The following is a 19,324-nucleotide window of genomic DNA, read 5'->3' as shown; positions in this document are numbered from 1 at the left end:
TTGGTGAAGAGTTCAGTGTTTCACCATTTAAGTGTGATATTGTCTGTAGCTTTTCTTGTAGGAAAAACCCTTTTATTAGGTTTAAGTTTGATTCTCTTTCTGGATTACTGAGAGGTTTTAATCATTAACAGGTTGAATTTTGTCAAATGTATTTTCTTGTCTGTTGAGATATTTTCTTTTCCTACTAATTTGGTGAATTTATTTCAAATATTAAGTCTTACATTTCTAGTATTAAACCCTGTTTGATTATTATTTATTAAATTTTTTATATATTTGCTTATATTTTGTGAAGAACTTTTTTATCTATTCTTATGAGAAACACTGGTCTAATTTTCTTTGCTTCAAGTGTTAGTCAGGCTTTTTTTCAGAGTTCTGCTGATCTCACAAAGTAAATTGACAAGTATTCCTTATTCTTGTTTTTTCTGAAAGAGGTTTTGTAAGAATAGTATTATTTTTTTCCTTAAATATTTGATAGATTCACCAGTGATACTGTCTTTATGGGAAGATTTTTTTTTAAAGAAATTCAATTTAGATTCAGAAATATTGATATTTTCTGTTTCATCTTGTATCCCTATGTTGTTTCATCTTGTATCCCTATGTTGGATTTTTCAAAGAATTTTTAAAATTTCATCTAAGTTATCAAATTTATTGTCATAAAGTTGCTCATAATAGTTCTTTATTCTTATAGTATTTATAAGATCTTTAGTAATATCCCTCCTTTCATTCTTGTTATTGGTTATTTGTATATTTTCCCTTTTTATTCTTGATCATTTTTACTAGGCAATACCAATTTTATTGACTGTTTTCAAAGAGTAAACTTTGGCTTTATTTTCTCTATTGTATTGATTTTGCTCCCTGGATAATTTCTTTAGATCTCCTTTCAGGTTTGTTGACACCTTCTGCTTTATCCAGTCTACTTTTGAATGTATCCAATGATGTTTTTCATTTCAGATATGATCCTTTTTATTCTAGCGTTTCTGTTGTTTGTTTGTTTTGTTTCTTTGATATTCTCCTAGTTATCTGCCGAGAATTCCAATGTTTTCACTTGTTCAGACTATGTTTTCATGTAAGCCTATGGAATATTAAGAATAGTGCTATTAAAGTACTTCCTCAAGTTATGTCTAATTTTTCTAACATTGTAAGGAGAAAACCTAGATCATTGATTAAATACTTCTTTTCTAATATAGGCATTTAAAGCTTCTAATTTTCTTCTGAGCATTGCTTGAGTTGCAACCTACAAAATTTAATGTGTTATATTTCCTTATTATTCTGTGAAAAATTTTTTCTAGTTTCCCATCTGACTTATTTTTCAACTCATGAGTTACTTAAAAGTGTGTTTAAATTTCAAATATTTGGGGATTTTCTAGATATCATATAATTATTGTTTCCTTATCTAATTCTGTTTTGATCAGAGAGTATACTCTAATGTTTGAGTTATTTGAGACTTAAATAATGACAGCATATGATCTTTCTTGATGAACATTGAAAGGGAATATTATTCTTCAGTTTTGGATATTGTATTTTATAAATGTCAGTTAGTTCAGGGTAATCAATGGTATTATTTAGATCTCCTCTGTCAGTATACATACTGATATTTTTGTCTTCTACTTTATCAGTTATTGAAACAACAGTGTGTTAACATTTCAACTATGATTGTCTTTTTCAAACAATCATTTCAAACAAATCATTGTTTTTTAAAGTCTGCTTCATTTTGCTCATTTTTATGTCATTTTTATGATTTTTATGTCTTTCTGTTGAATTGATATTTTTGTTATTATGAAGTGGACCTCTGTATCTTTGGAGATACTCCCTTGTTTTGGTGTTTACTTTGTATGATAATATAGTCTCTCAAGCTTATTTTACTTGCTGTTTGCACAGTATCTCTTTTTCTATTATTCTTCCTTTTTTTAAAAAATAAATTTATTTTATTTTTGGCTGCACTGGGTCTTCGTTGCAGTGTGCAGGTTTTCTCTAGTTGTGGTGAGCGGGGACTATTCTTTGTTGCACTGCGCGGACTTCTCATTGTGGTGGCTTCTCGTTGCAGAGCACGGGCTCTAGGTGTGTGGGCTTCAGTTGTTGTGGTGCACGGGCTCAGTAGTTGTGGCTCGCAGGCTTCAGAGCACAGGCTCAGTAGTTGTGGCACAGGGGCTTAGTTGCTCCGTGGCATGTGGGACCTTTCCAGACCAGGCCTCGAACCCATGTCCTCTGCATTGGCAGGAGGATTCCTAACCGCTGCGCCACCAGGAAAGCCCTCTTTTTCTATTCTTTCACTTTCAGTCTATCTGTGTCTTTGTATTTAAAGTTGTTTCTTAGAGACAGCATATAGTTGGATCTTGATTTTTTAATATAGCCTTTTGCCTTTTATTAGGAAAACATGATCCATTTTCATTACATGTGTGTTTTTAAGTCTATTCTCTTGCTGTTTTCCTTTTTGTCTCATATCTCTTATTTCTCTTCTTTTGTTTTAATCAAATGTTTGTCATTCTACTTTATTTCTTGTGTTAACTTTTTAGATATTTATGTTGTAATTAATTTTTAGTATTTGTCTAGGTATCACAATATGCATTTTTAACTTAACATGGGCTTCTTAAAATTAATACTGAACCACTTCATTCTTAACAAATATAAGAATCTTAAAATAATATAATTCCATTTACTACCTGCCCCTGCCATTTCTCTTGTTATACACACATTTTATTTCCACATATGTTATAAGTGACACTAAGAAATTATTTGTGCTTTAAAGAGTAATTTATCTTTTAAGGAAATGAATACACATGCATTTCCCATTTCTAGTGTTCCTCATTTCTTCTTGAAGTTTCAGATTTCTGTCTGGTATCATGTGATTTAATTAAGCCTAATGCACTATTTAAAAAGTATTTCTTGTTGTGCAAGTGTGCTGGTGACTAATTAGCTTCCTTCATCTGAAAATGGCTTTCTTTCACTTTCAGTTTTAAAGACTAATTTTTATTGGATGTCATGTTCTGGGTTGAGAGTTCTTTTCGTCCTTTCATCGCTTTGAACGTATTCTCCCATTTTCTTTTGGGTCTCCATTGTTTCTGATAAGAAGTTAGAAGTTCACCTGTATGTCGTGTAGTTTTTCTCTGTCTGCTTTCAAGATTTTCCCTTTATTTTGGGGTTTTGGCACTTTGATGTACCTAGGTTTAATTTGCTTTGTACCTATCCTTTATGGGATTGCTGAGTTTCCTCATTTTGTAGGTTAGTGTTTTTCAGTAAATTTGGGAAATTTTCAACCACTATTTCTTCAAATATTTTTTTCTGCTCCAGTCTCTTTCTTTAATGTAATAGGACTTCAACAGCTATTTAGTAATTTTGAAGTCCTGTCTTCTAATATCAATATCAGGGTCATCTTGGAGTCTGTTTCCTTTGATGGCTTTGTTTCCTGTCTGCATGTCACATTTACTGCTCATTTTCATGTGTGGACATTATGAATTCACCATTGTTGAAAGTCTGGTTTTGGGTTTTTTTTCCTCTGTTTTAAGTGTGTCAAGTTTCATTCTGGAATGTAGTTAGTGTAATTGGAGGTATTCTTAATCCTATCTAGGCTTGGTTTTAGGCTTTAGTTGGGCCAGTGTGTAGTAGTCCTTACTCTAGGGTATGGTCCTTACTCTAAAGACTTGGTCTTTCTGGTATTTCAGCTAAATTCTGGGATATTAATGAGATTCCTCCACCATGACTAAATAGGAACTTTAAGATATTCTAGCATTGCACAGCCTTTAGTATCTCCATTCTTTATTTAACCCCATAGTAGCCTTTGTCTGCTAGCCTAGCTTCTGCCCTGTCACCTCCTATCCCTAAAACTGTACAATTGCCTCATCTTCAGTACTGTGAGGTCCTGCAAATTCCACTAGCTTCAACAGTCCCAAACTCTGATCTATGATCACTGAGCCTGAGCCTCCATTTCCCTGTGCTGTAGTCAGAAAATTGTCCCTAGCTGGAGATCTTGGGTGAAGGTGGAAATCACCTTCTGTGTTTCTGTTTTCTCTTACACTGCCTATTATCCAGTGCCTGAAAACAGGTGCTTCATATGTTTTGTCCAGTTTCATAATTATTTATAGCAAGAGGGGAAGTTCAGTATCAGTTACTCTATTATAGCTGGAAAGAGAGCAAACAGTATATGTAAAAATGATTCGATTTTACTTATACCAAACAGATGCTTATAGTTTCATCTGCAATATTGAGTATGGCAAATATAATAAGAAACTTTATAAATAGATTAGGTGTTAGGAATAATTGCATATTTGGTGGGTTGCTAAAAGCTGATGAGAAAATACTATTTATTTCAACCCTTGTTATGATTGCTCCATTCCCATATATAGTTATAGATAATATATACTTAATGGGTAATAAATATTTGAATAAATGAAGATCAAATGAGAATGTATATTTGAAAAGCCTTTGAAAATTATGAAGTGTATAAATATGTGGAAGATATTTTTATTAAGATCTTTTACTAATTTGCAAAATGTATTCTCTCTTTCTGCTTTAATTTAAATTGAAAATCTTATATTGACTTACTGGAATTCTTTGAGTATTTTTTTTTTTAATTGACATGATTCTAAGTTGGAAGGACTTGGTTAGTGAATGTATATTGGCTTATGAAACACTCAATACATTTTTTCTTTTAAACAGTGATTTTATTTATTTTTATTTTTTCTTTATTTTTAGCCATGTTGGGTCTTAGTTGTGGCATGCGAGATCTTTCGTTGTGACACGGGCTCTTCGTTGTGGTGCGCAGGCCTCTCTCTAGTTGCGGCGTGTGGGTTTTCTCTCTCCAGTTGTGGTGCACCGGCTCCAGAGCGCGTGGGCTCTGTAGTTTGCGGCATATGGGCTCTCTTGTTGAGGCGTGTGAGCTGAGTAGTTGTGGCACGCGGGCTTAGTTGCCCCACAGCATGTAGGATCTTAGTTCCCCAACCAGGGATTGAACCCGCGTCCCCTGCGTTGGAGGGCGGAGTCTTTACCCCTGGACCACCGGGGAAGTCCCTCTCAATACATTTTTGTTACTTTTATTTTATTTTTAAGAAGTAACCAAATCACTGATTTCTTTGTTTGGTTTTGTTTTTGTGATCCCTTTGGTATTAAAGTATAGGAATAAAGGGTAATGATTAAGAGGCTACTGAGGTTAGATTTCAGTGGGCATCAACAAATAGTGATAGTCCATTGCCTAAACTTTGGTTATGTTATTAATTTCCCAAACATATGTTTTTTGATTCTCTAAGTTGACTGATTTTCTTTTCTTACTATTCTAGGTCACTATCAATATCAGCTCACATCATTGAAAAGATAATTTTGAAGACATGTTTTGCTGAAAAGAAAACTGAGAAAAATTTTACGAATGGGATGAACACGCATCAGTTAATTGACTACCTACTGCAATTTGAATGTTAACATTACCCACCTGGTACAGTTACCTAGTGATGTACCTGTTCTCACGATACCCTATTTCAGTGTGGTCGTCTTGATTAAAGAATTCAAAGTGGAGTACCGCAAACTTGATATGGATAATAAAAAGAAAGACAAGGACAAATCAGATGATAGAATGGCACGACCTAGTGGTCGGTCAGGACACAACACTCGAGGAACTGGTTCTTCATCCTCTGGAGTTTTAATGGTTGGACCTAACTTTAGAGTCGGAAAAAAAATTGGATGTGGGAATTTTGGAGAATTACGATTAGGTAAGACTATTTTATTTATTCCATAAAGTTGGGAGCATTTTTTAAAATGAAAGATACTTTTTAATGAAGTGATTTAGTTACTTGTTTAGTTGTTTGTTGTGGTAATTTTAAAGAATATAGATATTAGGAATTTCTAATATACTTCTATTTTCATTTGTCAGTAATTCCCTAGTATAACAATGTCTGTTTACTTGAGATAAACCATCCAGAATATGAGAAAAAAGAAAAAGTAAATTAAAAAGCCCCAAGAGGCTGAAATAGATACCAGGAAAGCCTTTGCAATGTATTTTTTAGGAATGATATTTAGGCTACCTTTTCTGCTTTGAAAACATTTAGTAACTGGTTACTTTAGGAGGATATGTATGGCTTAAAATCAAGGTAATATGCTGAAACTGCATCAAAAATCAGTGAAATTTACAGTGTTGTAATCTATTCCCCCCCTTCCCCCAAGTATATCCAGGGTAGTTTAGGAATCTATATTCTTAATAAGGGACACAAAGTACTGACTCAGTTTATTCTTATAATCAGGTAAGTTTGGGAAACACTGGTCTAATTTAAACCTCCTAACTACATTTAAGGCATTTGAAACTCAGTGAGGGAAGGTTTCTTGACAAATGTCATACAGCAATTTAAGATGGACTCGCGATCCAAATCTACATTTTTAACTCCTAGTGCAATAAAGATATGGCTATCTTCACTGAAGAGAAACAAGAAGGAGGGTAGCACAGTTTTATGGGAGTCAGTACTGAGGTACCCTGAGGGCTCTCTGGTCAATGCAAGAGTGTAAACTTCAGAAATAAAAAGAAAAAACTTGGCTTCACAATTTTCATTAGATTCAACCCTGGTGTTAGAAATATAAGCAATTGTATGTTCATCTACTCGACTACTTCTCCTTTTTCATTGTGTAAAACACTCTAATTTGTAGTTATTCCTTCATTTTATTACTGTTTTATGTAGCTAGTGTACATTAAATCTTTGAATGAAGCAAGGCAATAAAAGGCAACGACATATTTTGTACATTGCTGTTAAATGATGTGTCTGACAGACTCTTCTGCGTTTTAGAAGGGACGCAAATATTTGAAAGGGTGAATGTTCTACGTTTTATTTTTTGAAGGATATTGAATTAGATATTTTGAAATTCTTAAATTGTTTCTGATTTTGGCATTAGAAAAAAACCCAGGTTATTTACTTATCCAACCTTGAACTATTATACATCCATCTATCCATTCAAAATTTATTGCATGTCTACAGTATTATGTATGAGGCATGATTAGGCACTGATGATACACTAGAAAAATATAAAATTTGTCTCTGCCATTATGGAATATATAAGTCATTTAACTATGTGGGGCTTCAAATTTCTCAACTTTAAAATGGGATTATTTCTACTTCCTAAATTATTGTGAAGATTAAATTTAGATAATAGTATAAAAGGACCAGCACTATACTTGCCTGTTTTAGGAAAACAATGATTGTTCTGCTCCATTAAAAAGATATCAAGATATTTGTTTTTAATTAAAATTATAGCATGTTATATGTATATTTATTTAAATTTATTTATATAAATTAGTTTTATAGCTATATATTTTGTCGTATATAAATATTTGTACTTCACCTGTCACTCTGTCTCTCTTTGTTTATATGACTATAGTACCGTAGTACTTCGGCATTTTTTATTCAAAATTGGTTTCATGTAATTTATTTCAAAATAGCTACATATATATACATCTGTGTGTGTGCATGTATGTATATATGTGTGTGTGTATGTGTGTGTATACACACAAAACAATCTAGTGGAGCATTTTAACTAGGGCAATATGAGAAACTGTATGTACCCATATATACTGAAACTATATATGCTATGTACTGAAAAAACAGCAAAATAACCCTTTCTTTTGCAGTCTGTGAATGAGCAGGAATAGGCATAAGATGACTTACTAGTCCATCCATCCATCCATCCATCCATCATCTATTTATCTATCTCTCTGTAACTGATCTATCTATGGGTTTTAATTATATATTTGTGTACATCTATTTATTTAAATGTATTATCTATACATGTAACTGTGTTTTATGTGTACTTATGATACATGTAACATATACACTTGAAGAACTAATTTAATCATATTTTTCTCTCTTGATAGACTACTAAATAAAGGGATGTTTTATTCCTTTTTCTAAAGGTCCCAAGTGATTTCTCTGTACAGAAAAAGTTGTGATAAGTATCATTCTTTCTGTACCTGGATAAGCATGCTAATGTTAAAAGCTGGTTTGAATTCTTAAGGTGCTTTCTTTAAAACCATGTTAATAAACATTTGATTTCTGGCACTGAAATTTTTGTGCTTAGTATTGGGTAAAAAAGAATATAAGGTTACAGGTAAGGGATTTTCAACGAAGATGCTATTAGCACCTTGGGCTAGACAGTTTTTTGTTGTTGTTGTTGTTGAGGACTGTCCAGTGTACTGCATGGTGTTTAGAACTTCAGACTTCTTGGGCACTAAATAGGAGTTGCATCTACACATGCAACCCCAAATGCCCTTCCCCCAACCTCCACTGCCATTTCTAAGTGCCCCAAGGAGAGACACTATTACCCTCTGTTGAAAGTACAGAAAAAAAAAGTTGGACATAAAAATTGAACTTGAGATTAAAAAAAAATAGTTGAACTTTTGAAATAATCTAAAATTAAGTAAATGTATTTACTATCATTTTATCTGTATTTTTAATTGTAAAATGATGAATTGATATATTTTTGGTTTTATTTTATCTTTGTATTGTGGTAAGGCTTGCATCCTGCTGCATGTTAGATGTAGTTCTAGCTTAGACGATCAACCAAAACCCCTAGAAATGTTTTTAACAGGCACTGAATGAGATAAAACAAAGCTAGGTAAAATGTGGGGTTATACTGTATATATTTTTTATTTTCCCATGATGCTTTAACATCTTAAAAAAACCTTTCTGGTCAACCATATTTCAATTAAAAAAAACAAAAACAAAAACCTGAGGTGAGACCTCTTACTGCAGATGTGTTCCAGAATATATGGAGTATCTTTCTGCTTTACAGTTCAGCCAACATAACATTGCTTTAATAATAAAAACAAAAAAACCTCAAAACCTTTCTAGCTGTGGAGAGACTGCTCTTCTACAGGCTAGCCAGTTCTTAAAGATAGCAAAGGACTCAACTGGGAGCATGCCTTGATCTGCAAACTAAACAATCCAGAGCCATACCTCCTCTCTGGCCCATACACTCCAGAAGGCAATTTTCCTCTTCCTTAACTCATCCCATAGCCAAGTACAAGACAACTAGAGACTGCCCACCAAAGGCTAACAGAATTATTCAAATTACCCAGTCCTAAGCTGTTTACCCTGCCCCGCCTTGCCTTTCCTGCAGAAACACCCATAAAGGCCTTGGCCTAAGCTCTTCCCTTGCTCCTGTCTTCTACCACCTGACCAAAACATGATGCTTCTTCTGTGACCCCCTTTCTAGGACCTGGAGTATAATAAACTTTGTTTTCCTGAGCTGCTTCTGTGTCCCCTCTTGTGGCTAAACCTGACTGACCATGACGTGAAGGAACACAGAACAAGGGTGTTATATATTTGTCTATGAATTCCCATTATCTGAAATAGGATATTGTAGATTTTGATATAATTAAGTAGACCACAGGAGTTTTTATAACTTCTTTTATTTTTGTTTTTTCTCCTCTTGTTCCTGTGTAGCTTATAACTCTTCTTAATTTATTGTTTATATTTAAGAATTGTTTTGTTGAAAATTCTGCAGGCCTTACAGTATATATCAAGTAAATATACAGATTTGAGTGGATTCATCATTTTTATAAATGTTTATTGATTTTCTACTTTTACTAATTCAAGCTTCAAACTTATCTGAAAAATGTAATAATAAGGAATAGACTATGATGCTATAACAAAGAGATCCTAGAATATAGTGGTGTTAGGCAAAATCGTTTCTTTCTTTTTCACATAACACAGACCAGAAGGACAGCACCCAGAGCTGCAGGGTATCTCCGCATGCTCAATATGTGGCTTTAGTCTCTCTTCCAGCCAGCCAGCAAGAAGAAGAAAAAGGGCCAGAAGAGCACATGTTCATTCTTGGAAGTGGGGAGTGACATACCTTAACATCGACTCATATCCAGAACTTGATCACGTGGTTGCACCAAGCTGAAAAAGAGGCTAGAAATTTAGTCGAGCTGGACAACCATTTTAAAACTCGGGCATTCTATTATTAGGGAAGGGGCACAAGTATATTTTGGTTAATTAGTAATCCCTGATATAAACATATATGTAGTTTCTGTAGAACATAGTTTTATAACAATGACCACCCAAATGCCACAAAATTGGTAAAACCATCTTTTCAAGTTCAGTGTGGCACAAAGCTCTGTTGGAAATGTCTTTTGAAATTGGATTTAAAACATCAGTTAGCTGGAACCAGTCTATTTGGAGCCTTCTCTTAACTGCATTCCCTCTATACATATACTCCCTCTCTTTTGCTCGTATTTTACCCACAAACACATATTCTGTGCATTGTTAGTTCATATGTATAACAAATATCGATTAAAAGCCAATTATTTAAGGCTATGCCTATGCAAGGTGACAAAAATGCATTGGTAGTGTTGTTCAGCCTGTGTTCATCTTTATAAATATAACCCTCAAAGTTCAGCAAAATGTCTAATGTTCAAAAAAAGGTGATGCTTTTAGGATTTTGTACGTTCTGCTGTGACTTAAAAGTAGACATTTGAACATGTAAATGCCAACAAAAACAGTACTTTTAGAAGTATATGGTTTATTTTGATTCTGTGGAATTTGTGTTTAACCTAACTTCTTGTCCTATGAATATTTTTCCCTGTGCGCTTGTGAATAAATATCATATACAGAATAATTATGAAAAGATGATAATGTCTTGAGGAAATATAAATTCCATATTTAAACTCAAAACACAATTGTTCCTTTGTTAGATACCAGTTTCTCAAGATTAAGTTTTTCATTGTACCATTAAATTATTCACCTCAAGCTTACTAGAGGAAGACTACAATTTTATACATAACGCATTCTTGAAAATATATATGAAGGCACATCTAAATGCTGAACTTATTGGCTAAAAATATGGTATGTTTTCTAAAATTTTTTTATATTTATGGGCTCAGTGAGTACCTCACTATAGCTTAGCATTCACCACTTTGGGTCCTCCTGTTGAACTCCATCTTTGTGATAAGTGTGACAGGTTTATGAGACTCATGCTATTTAGCATTGTAATGAATGCTTTTTTTCACTCATTTTTATAAAATAAGGACAAAACTCAGAAAAGCATTATAATATTTATATGAACAAACACTGCTGTACAGTGGTGGCAACGGTTCTAGGTATTTTCGCCATAAGTCTTTGCTGCAAGCAGTTTTACTGTTTGGCCATACAACTCATTGGCCATAAGGCAGTTTTGCTGTAAGGGGTGAAATAACTGATTGACGATTTGGTTTCAATGCTGTAATAGATAAAATAACTGGTTGACATTTTGGTTTGACAGTTTGGTTTCGACTGGTTGACAGTTTGGTTTCACTTCTCCACTGATGCAGTGCTTTCATTTTTTTTTTTTTTTTTTTTTTGTGGTACGCGGGCCTCTCACTGCTGTGGCCTCTCCCGTTGCGGAGCACGGGCTCCGGACGCACACGGGCTCCGGACGCCCGTGGCCATGGCTCACGGGCCCAGCCGCTCCGCGGCACGTGGGATCTTCCCGGACCGGGGCACGAACCCGTGTCCCCTGCATCGGCAGGCGGACTCTCAACCACTGCGCCACCAGGGAAACCCAGTGCTTTCATTTTTAATTTTTATTTTATATTGGAGTATACTTGATTTACAGTGTTATGTTTCAGGTGTACAGCAATATGATTTAGTTATATGTATATCTATTCTTTTTCAGATTCTTTTCCCATATAGGTTATTACAGAGTATTGAGTAGAGTTCCCTGTGCTATACAGTAGGTCCTTGTTGATTATCTATTTTGTATATAGTAGTGTGTCTATCCCAACCTCCTAACCTCCTTATATTTTTATTTTATATAAATCTTAGGCCTCATAATGGTCTAAATAGCGACGAGTAGCATGGTGGTCTTAAAATAGTGAATAAAACAACTACATATATTCACTTGATAGAAAATAAAATGATAAGAAAACTTACTAGAGGTATGACATAAGAGAGTGAAAAGCCAGATTGCATACAGTACTAGAAAATGAGAACATCACTTTGCAGATCCTTCAGTGAACACAGTCATCCCTGCCACACCTCAAACCAAAAGCTTACCAAGCTATAGCAAATATAAAGAAGCAGCTAGTAACTCACAACAGTCATCCAGAGCATTAATTGTCAATTCTTTGGCTAATCTAGATACAACAGCTTGCGCTCTAATGCTGTCTTTATCAGATTTATCATGCAATATTAGAAGTTGGAGGCAAAAGAAGAATCAAGCTCTTCCTATCCCCCATAAAGAAATGGTTACGTGATTCCTGATGAGTGTAAGTTTCTTGAAAATGGTGAAAATTTTTGCTGTTTGATAGTGGAGAACATTATGGAGACAGAACTTTTGTATTTGGTACAGAATCTGGCTTAGATGATTTGGTAAAATATAAAGACTGGTCATGTGATGGAACATTTAAATGTAGTCTAGAGATTTACTACCAGTTATATAGGTTACATATATTGATAATAAATAGGAGCATCCCTCGATTGTTCATTTTATTTCCAGGGATATCTGTGGAGACTTAGAGTTAGTTTTTTTATGTTGTAGAGAACTTAGGTCCAACGTGAGATTCTGAATCCGTAATGATTGACTTTGACAAAGGAAGTATCACCTTTTCTCAGATATACCATAATACAACTATAATCATGAATCTATACACGTTTTAAATGTATTCAGATATTTTTTGTATTTTCATTTTGACAGTAGAATCTTTAAAATATTTTATTACTAGTTTTTCATGTGTCATTGTGTCCTTTTTAATGTTCATTTTAAATTTTATTTTCATTTTAATTTCATATAAAATTGTCACATTTATATCAAAATATAATTTTCAATTCTTCCATCAAAATTGCCTCTTGGGCAATTAGCTGTGCTGCGAAACTGCTTGTGGCAAAGATTCTTATGGTGAAAATACTGCTCACTGTGGCAGCATATCCAAGACTGAAATTTTGTCTAGAAGTTTTACTGCCGTTTATTAGCTGTTGTATAAAATGAAGTTAGGTGTATTATGTTGGAAAAATCACATGTGTGAAAGTTGATGATTACCTATTTTGTGTTAAGTAGCCAGTGTGACCAGGGCCAGTTACTATCACAGTTAAAAACAACAACGATCAGTGTTCTGTTTTTCTTACTATAAAAATAGTACATGCTTATTGAAAGGATACTGGAAATCCAGAAATCAAATATTGTTCTATTTTTTATTCTTTGAACTGTACTTGTAAAGAAGCACATTAATTTCTGTATCAGATTTTCTTCATATACTTAATTCTCCATAGTATTTTACTTGAACTACAGATGTTGACCCCTTGGAATTTTCTAGATTATTTTCAACTTGCTGGTGCCAATAATTACTGTAATTCATTTGAATTCTTTACATATTAATTATATTAAATCTTTCTTCTGATTTGTCTTTCACTTGTTCTTTGTATATAATAGTTTTTTTCAACTTACAGAAGTTTAAAATATTTTAAGCTATCAAATCTGTATAAAATCTTCTGATCTTTTAATCTTTTTCCATTTATTTTTAATGCTCAAAAAGGCTTCTGTATACTGGCCTGATAAATATTTTTTCTTGTTTTATGGCTTATATCTAACTCTTAAAATACCTGGAATTTAACTTGGTTATAAGGCAAGTTCTTAATAACCCTTCTTCCCCTCAGAGTAATTAACTAGTTTGTCAAAGCCAATTATTGAATAATACTTTTAAAGTTTTATTTTAAAGGTATTCCACATTTTTTTCTATATATTTGATCTATTTACTAGATTACATATGAGCCCTATTAAGATCACATCCTGTAATAATGAAGGATTTAAAATGAGGTGGTGATCGAGAAAGGAATTTTGTACTCCAATTTCTATATAGGGTTCTAGTTTTGAAATTTAGTTTAGCATGTGTTTGCCTACTGATTACTTTGTAAATTGTATGCAATATTCCAACAAAATAAGAATTTTTCTTTTTTTTTAAATAAATGGTCTAAAGTATTTATTAGTATTACTTTCTACTCTGAATCTAGGTGAAATACTGAATGTGTTATGGAGTTGATCATAAATTTAAATATTTCCTTGTTATCGAGACTTCTGCTAAATAGTTGGAAGCAAAAACCTATGTTTCATTTAAATGTGTTATGTGCTTCCCCTGACCCCCCAAAGTACAGTTTTACATAATGTATCTTTAAAAATTCATTGCTGGTAGAATCTGACATTTTTCTTTTTTTTTCAAGGGAAAAATTTATACACAAATGAATATGTGGCAATTAAACTGGTAAGTTCATGTTTCTTATTTTTCTTTAATTATTTTCTTATTATTTCTTTAATGATTAAGTTGCATTTTCACTAATTTTTTTCATATCCTTTTAACTTGAGTGTTTATTGGGAAAGTGGTAAGTGTAACTGACCTTTTGTTATTAAGCTCCTAGCTCTTCATGCCCCTCAAGTGTATGATAATGTATATATAAGATATCTGTGTCTTTGTGTGTTACAAAAACTTAATCTCTTTACTTTGGCAGCATTATAGAACTGAATTTTAAAAATTTTGAATTTAAGGAAGCTGGCATATTGGCATTTTTTATTAGATAAAAGTTAGAATGCAAGATTTTTCTTCCTGATTCAAGCACTTGGACAAAAGTGTACTTAGTATTCAGGATTACATTATTTGAAAATGTATTTGAGGTACCTTCCAACATCTCTTTTTCTGTTGATGTTTTTATATTTGGTAAAACTTGGCTATTGCTTGACCTTCAAGGATTCAGAAATTCTTGATGTGGGTGGATAGCCAGGCAAGCAATCTCCCCTGGGAATGTTTTGAAGTCCCAGATGTGCCTGGTATGACAGCTATAAGGCAGCTTTTTTTTTTTTGAATAGTTGGGATCTGGGAATTTTTATAAGATATAACTTTCTGCTGGCACATCTGTTCTATCTGGTTTGCCAGCCATGTTTCCTTGAGGTTGAGCATGGCTTGGTTTTCCCAGCCTGCCTGCCAGTCTCAATCTTGTCGCTGTCAATATAACCACTGTTATTAGGGTAATGTGACTTTAATATAGAAGGAGAGACTATTTGAGGAAGAGGCAAGTGGGAGAAATAAAAAAAAAAACGTTGGGGATGAGATAGAAAACTGTGCTACTTAATTTTAAGTATCCTGTGAGTGTAAACCAAGTTTCACTGCAACAAATGCTGTTTACTTTTACTGGGAAATAAAAATGCACAGAAGGGTTGTGGTGCCACCAGGAGAGACTGGCTGGCTGACATGTGAGTTGGCACTGGCATTTACCTGGCATGAGTTCACCTAGGTTTAAGTTCTGGTCCTTGACTTTATGACAGAAAATCTGGTTAGGTTGTCTCATTAAGATTGTCACTGTTAATCAGAAGTGGATTCACAGTATTAATCAATTCATGCAATCAGTCAAGCTCTCAGAGGTGTAAATATTTAGAAAGAGTTAATTTCTAACTTACAGTGAGGTATTTTACTATTATGGGTCCAGAATGCCCACATCAGAATAAATAATATGTTTTCTTTCTGTAGGCTGATATACATAGAATGCTAAGTTAAAATTACAAGGTTCCCTCCTGGGTGTGAAATCAGGACGGGGGGAGTTAGTTTGTGTGAATCACAATAGTGAGGCCCAGGATGCAGGGAATGGGTACTGCTGACTTTTTCTTTGGATTTCTCTCTTTTCCCATGTTCTAGGCCAGTGGTCTGGGATCTAGATGTTGTACGGTGTTGGGAGTTGGGGTGGCACACAAGGATGGAAGTGTGGCAACACCCATATTCTGTGTTATTGATGGCCCGTAGTGAGTAGCTTCAGGTATCTATCAGATATTTAACTGATGTTAGGGCTGTGTCAAAATTTAACTGTGTCAAAATAGGAGCCTCTCTAGGCTGACCTTTACTTGTCCATTTCAGTCATTAACTGGTGACCCTTAGGTCCTGTTATTTTCAGATTTGGAACTTGTTAACCCTGTTGACATCTTTGATGCCTTAGTAAACATGTATTATGTCATCTTTTAGCCTTCTTATGTATACAGACATAAGTCACTTTTTGTAGTTTACCTTCATGCCGTATCACTATCCCCTTATTTTTCTTCTTTTTTTTGGTGGGCAGACATTCACAGTGATCAGGACTACATATAAACATTGTGGTTATTTGGTATTCTTTGGGAGAACTGGGAATATTTTTGGATCCCTTTGTGGTATTTTGAGGTTGAAGTATGGTATAGAGTCATGCTTGCCTCAGATTCATCCAAAAAATATATTGGCAGGGCAGAAAATTTTTCACATAAACTGTTGGACCATGGTTCGGTACTTAGTTTACTAAATGTTTGTGTGTGTGTGTGTGTGTGTGTGTGCGCGCGCGTGTGTGTGTATGTATATGTATTATATATATATATAAAGTGTCCTTACATATATTTTTGTATCTTATGTTTGTATCTATTGTTTCTGTTTATAGAAGATAATATAATTTTGTTCAGAACCAGCCTAAAAAGTAACCACTTGAAAATGTTATGTCTGTATACCTTCAGTGCTATCTTATTTTTGTACATTGGTACAAATAAAGGCATTATTTGTTGACAGTGGTGTTCAGAGAGCAAACTTCAGTGACTACTTTTAGCTCTGTTATCTCCTATAAAGGTTTTCACATTTATTTAATGTTACCCTAGTTCATACTGACTGTTTGTTTCAAGGTAATTTGTTAAATTTGACCTCAGCCACCACCCTCATATCTTGTTGTTTGTAGTTATATAGTAACCCGTTGTTCATGAATAATGAAAAATTCATCCTGTGGTGAGGTGACTTTTGTTATATGGTGGCACAATAAAATTTTACTGCTAGTAAAGTATTGGAATCAAGTTGAACTGCCTCAACTAAGTTAGATCTGGGTTTCTGTTTTTACCTAGGGAATATTAGTGATTGAATAAGTTATGTATTTAATTTTACTTGTGATTGCCTGAGTGGGCATCTTTTATTATATCTTATGGTTATATACTTTTATATAGTTAAAACTGAAGAATTCCACTATGTGGAAGGAGCTATTTTAAGTCATATATATGTATATATAAACAAAATGAGAAAGAATATTCTATCCCTCTTTCATAGATGAGGGAACTGAAAAGTACATAAAGATTAAGTAACCTGCCAAAGTCTCTACAACAGCTAGTAAGTAGTGAATTTAGGATTCAAACCCAATACAATTTAGTTTCAGTGCCTATGCTTTTAACTAGAGTTGTACCCTACCATTCTGCCTCTCAAGAACTAAGCTGATTGTTTTCTCTTATAATAATCTTTATGATTATAATTGTTCCACTGGGACTTTACAGGTTCTTTATCTGAAGTCTGTCGTTGGTTCTTTCATTACGATATATCTTAGTATAAATATGTTAGTTATTCTGTTTGAGATTCACATTCCTCTTGAATCTCTGGTTTATCTTTCATCAGTTCTTGCATTTATTTCTTCAGTTACTGCCTCTGCTCACTTTTCTCTCAAGACACTTATCAAATGCATATTAGACCTTCACATTATATTGTCCAGATCTCTAATCTTTTTCCTATTTCTATTTTTCCTCCTTCATAATGCATTTTGTATACTATATATAGATGCAGTCTACAAAATTTTCTCATTCTTTAGACATTTTTCTATCTCCCAATTTCCAAATTCTCTTTTCTGTTGTGTTAATGTGCTGGTAGATTAGTTTTAAATTTTGTTGTTGTAGTTTTTTGTACTTCTTGAAGTTTTGTTGGTTTTGTTTAAATTTTGTTACCTTGCTGTACTTTCCTGTTGAATCTTGTTCAATTTTCCTGTGTTATTACTCTGTTATAGTTTTGTTTCCTGCAAATATTTTCACACATTTATTATTTCTTATATGTTAAATCTATTTTGCTTCTGTTTATGTTCTCTGTGTGTGTGTGTGTGTGTGTATGTGTGTGTGTGTGAGACTGTAAAAATCTCAAAAACATGATGTTGAAGGAAAAAAGCCAGACACATACATATAAAACATACATTGTATAATGTCATTTGTATGAAATCCAACAATGGACAAAACAAATCCAAAGGTGATAGAAGTCCAAAAGTGATTATCTCTGAGAGAAGGGTGATGGAAATGCTCTAAACTTTAGAGGCTAAAGGTTTTTTGAGATGGTGGTTGCAGGGATATATACAATTTACAAAGCTCATGGGCCTAATACTTAGGAACTGTGTGTTTTATTGTAAGCTGTACTCCAGCTAAAAATTTAAAAAATATATATTGTTGCTACTATTAGAATTTTCCTATCTCTGTCTTTGTTCTTTCTTACTTTTCTGTAATTTCTTACTTTTCTTTACATTAGAAATATATAGTTTAGAGGTGAATTCCTGGAAACAGGAGAAATAGAATCAGGGCCACCATTATAGTCATGAATGTTCACAGTATACTCTTCTTCAGGGTCAAAGAGTCAAACACAGATTTCCCTAATGCTTGATCTAATAGCCACTTAACCTTGTGTACATTTATGGCATTAATTTATTTTACGCTGTGCTTAAAGTTGACTATCTGGATTTAACCTTAGGGAGACAAAGATGACTAATAGATTATTACATTATAGAAGAGTTGAGAGTCCCTCCCATCAGGAAAGCTGCACAAGCCTCCATGATAGCCTCATCCACCAGAGGACAGACAGCAGAAGCAAGAAGAACTACAGTCTTGCAGCCTGTGGAACAAAAACCACATTCACAGAAGGATAGACGAGATGAAAAGGTAGGGGGCTATGTACGAGATGAAGGAACAAGATAAACCCCCAGAAAAACAACTGAATGAAGTGGGGATAGGCAGCCTTCCAGAAAAAGAATTCAGAATAATGATAGTGAAGATGATCCAGGACCTCGGAAAAAGAATGGAGGCAAAGATCGAGAAGATGCAAGAAATGTTTAAAAAACACCTAGAAGAATTAAAGAACCAACAAACAGAGGTGAACAATACAATAACTGAAATGAAAACTACACTAGAAGGAATCAATAGCAGAATAACTGAGGCAGAAGAACGGATAAGTGACCTGGAAGACAGAATGGTGGAATTCACTGCTGAGGAACAGAATAAAGAAAAAAGAATGAAAAGAAATGAAGACAGCCTAAGAGACCTCTGGGACAACATTAAACACAACAACATTCGCACTACAGGGGTCCCAGAAGGAGAAGAGAAAGAGAAAGGACCCGAGAAAATATTTGAAGAGATTATAGTCGAAAACTTCCCTAACATGGGAAAGGAAATAGCCACCCATGTGCAGGAACTGCAGAGTCCCGTACAGGATAAATCCAAGGAGAAACACAGCGAGACACATAGTAATCAAATTGGCAAAAATTAAAGACAAAGAAAAATTATTGAAAGCAGCAAGGGAAAAAACAACAAATAACATACAAGG

General features: G+C 33.9%; 1 protein-coding gene across 9 annotated transcripts in view; it reads left to right on the top strand.

Moving 5' to 3' along the window:
• CSNK1G3 (casein kinase 1 gamma 3) overlaps positions 1 to 19,324 on the top strand; it is a 131,077-nt gene that overhangs the window by 33,277 nt on the left and 78,476 nt on the right. For all 9 annotated transcript variants that reach the window (XM_027099148.1, XM_027099156.1, XM_027099097.1 and 6 more), the window contains exons 2-3: positions 5,271 to 5,696; positions 14,160 to 14,200. In XM_027099148.1, coding sequence (XP_026954949.1) covers positions 5,519 to 5,696; positions 14,160 to 14,200 — 219 coding nt within the window. In that variant the 5' untranslated portion in view covers positions 5,271 to 5,518. The remainder of the gene's footprint in view (positions 1 to 5,270; positions 5,697 to 14,159; positions 14,201 to 19,324) is intronic.

This window comes from Aethalodelphis obliquidens, unplaced genomic scaffold, assembly GCF_003676395.1.
Source record: "Aethalodelphis obliquidens isolate GAN/ISIS:26980383/991018 unplaced genomic scaffold, ASM367639v1 scaffold4, whole genome shotgun sequence".
Lineage (NCBI taxonomy): Eukaryota > Metazoa > Chordata > Mammalia > Artiodactyla > Delphinidae > Aethalodelphis > Aethalodelphis obliquidens.
This window is presented reverse-complemented; position numbering and strand designations above follow the sequence as displayed.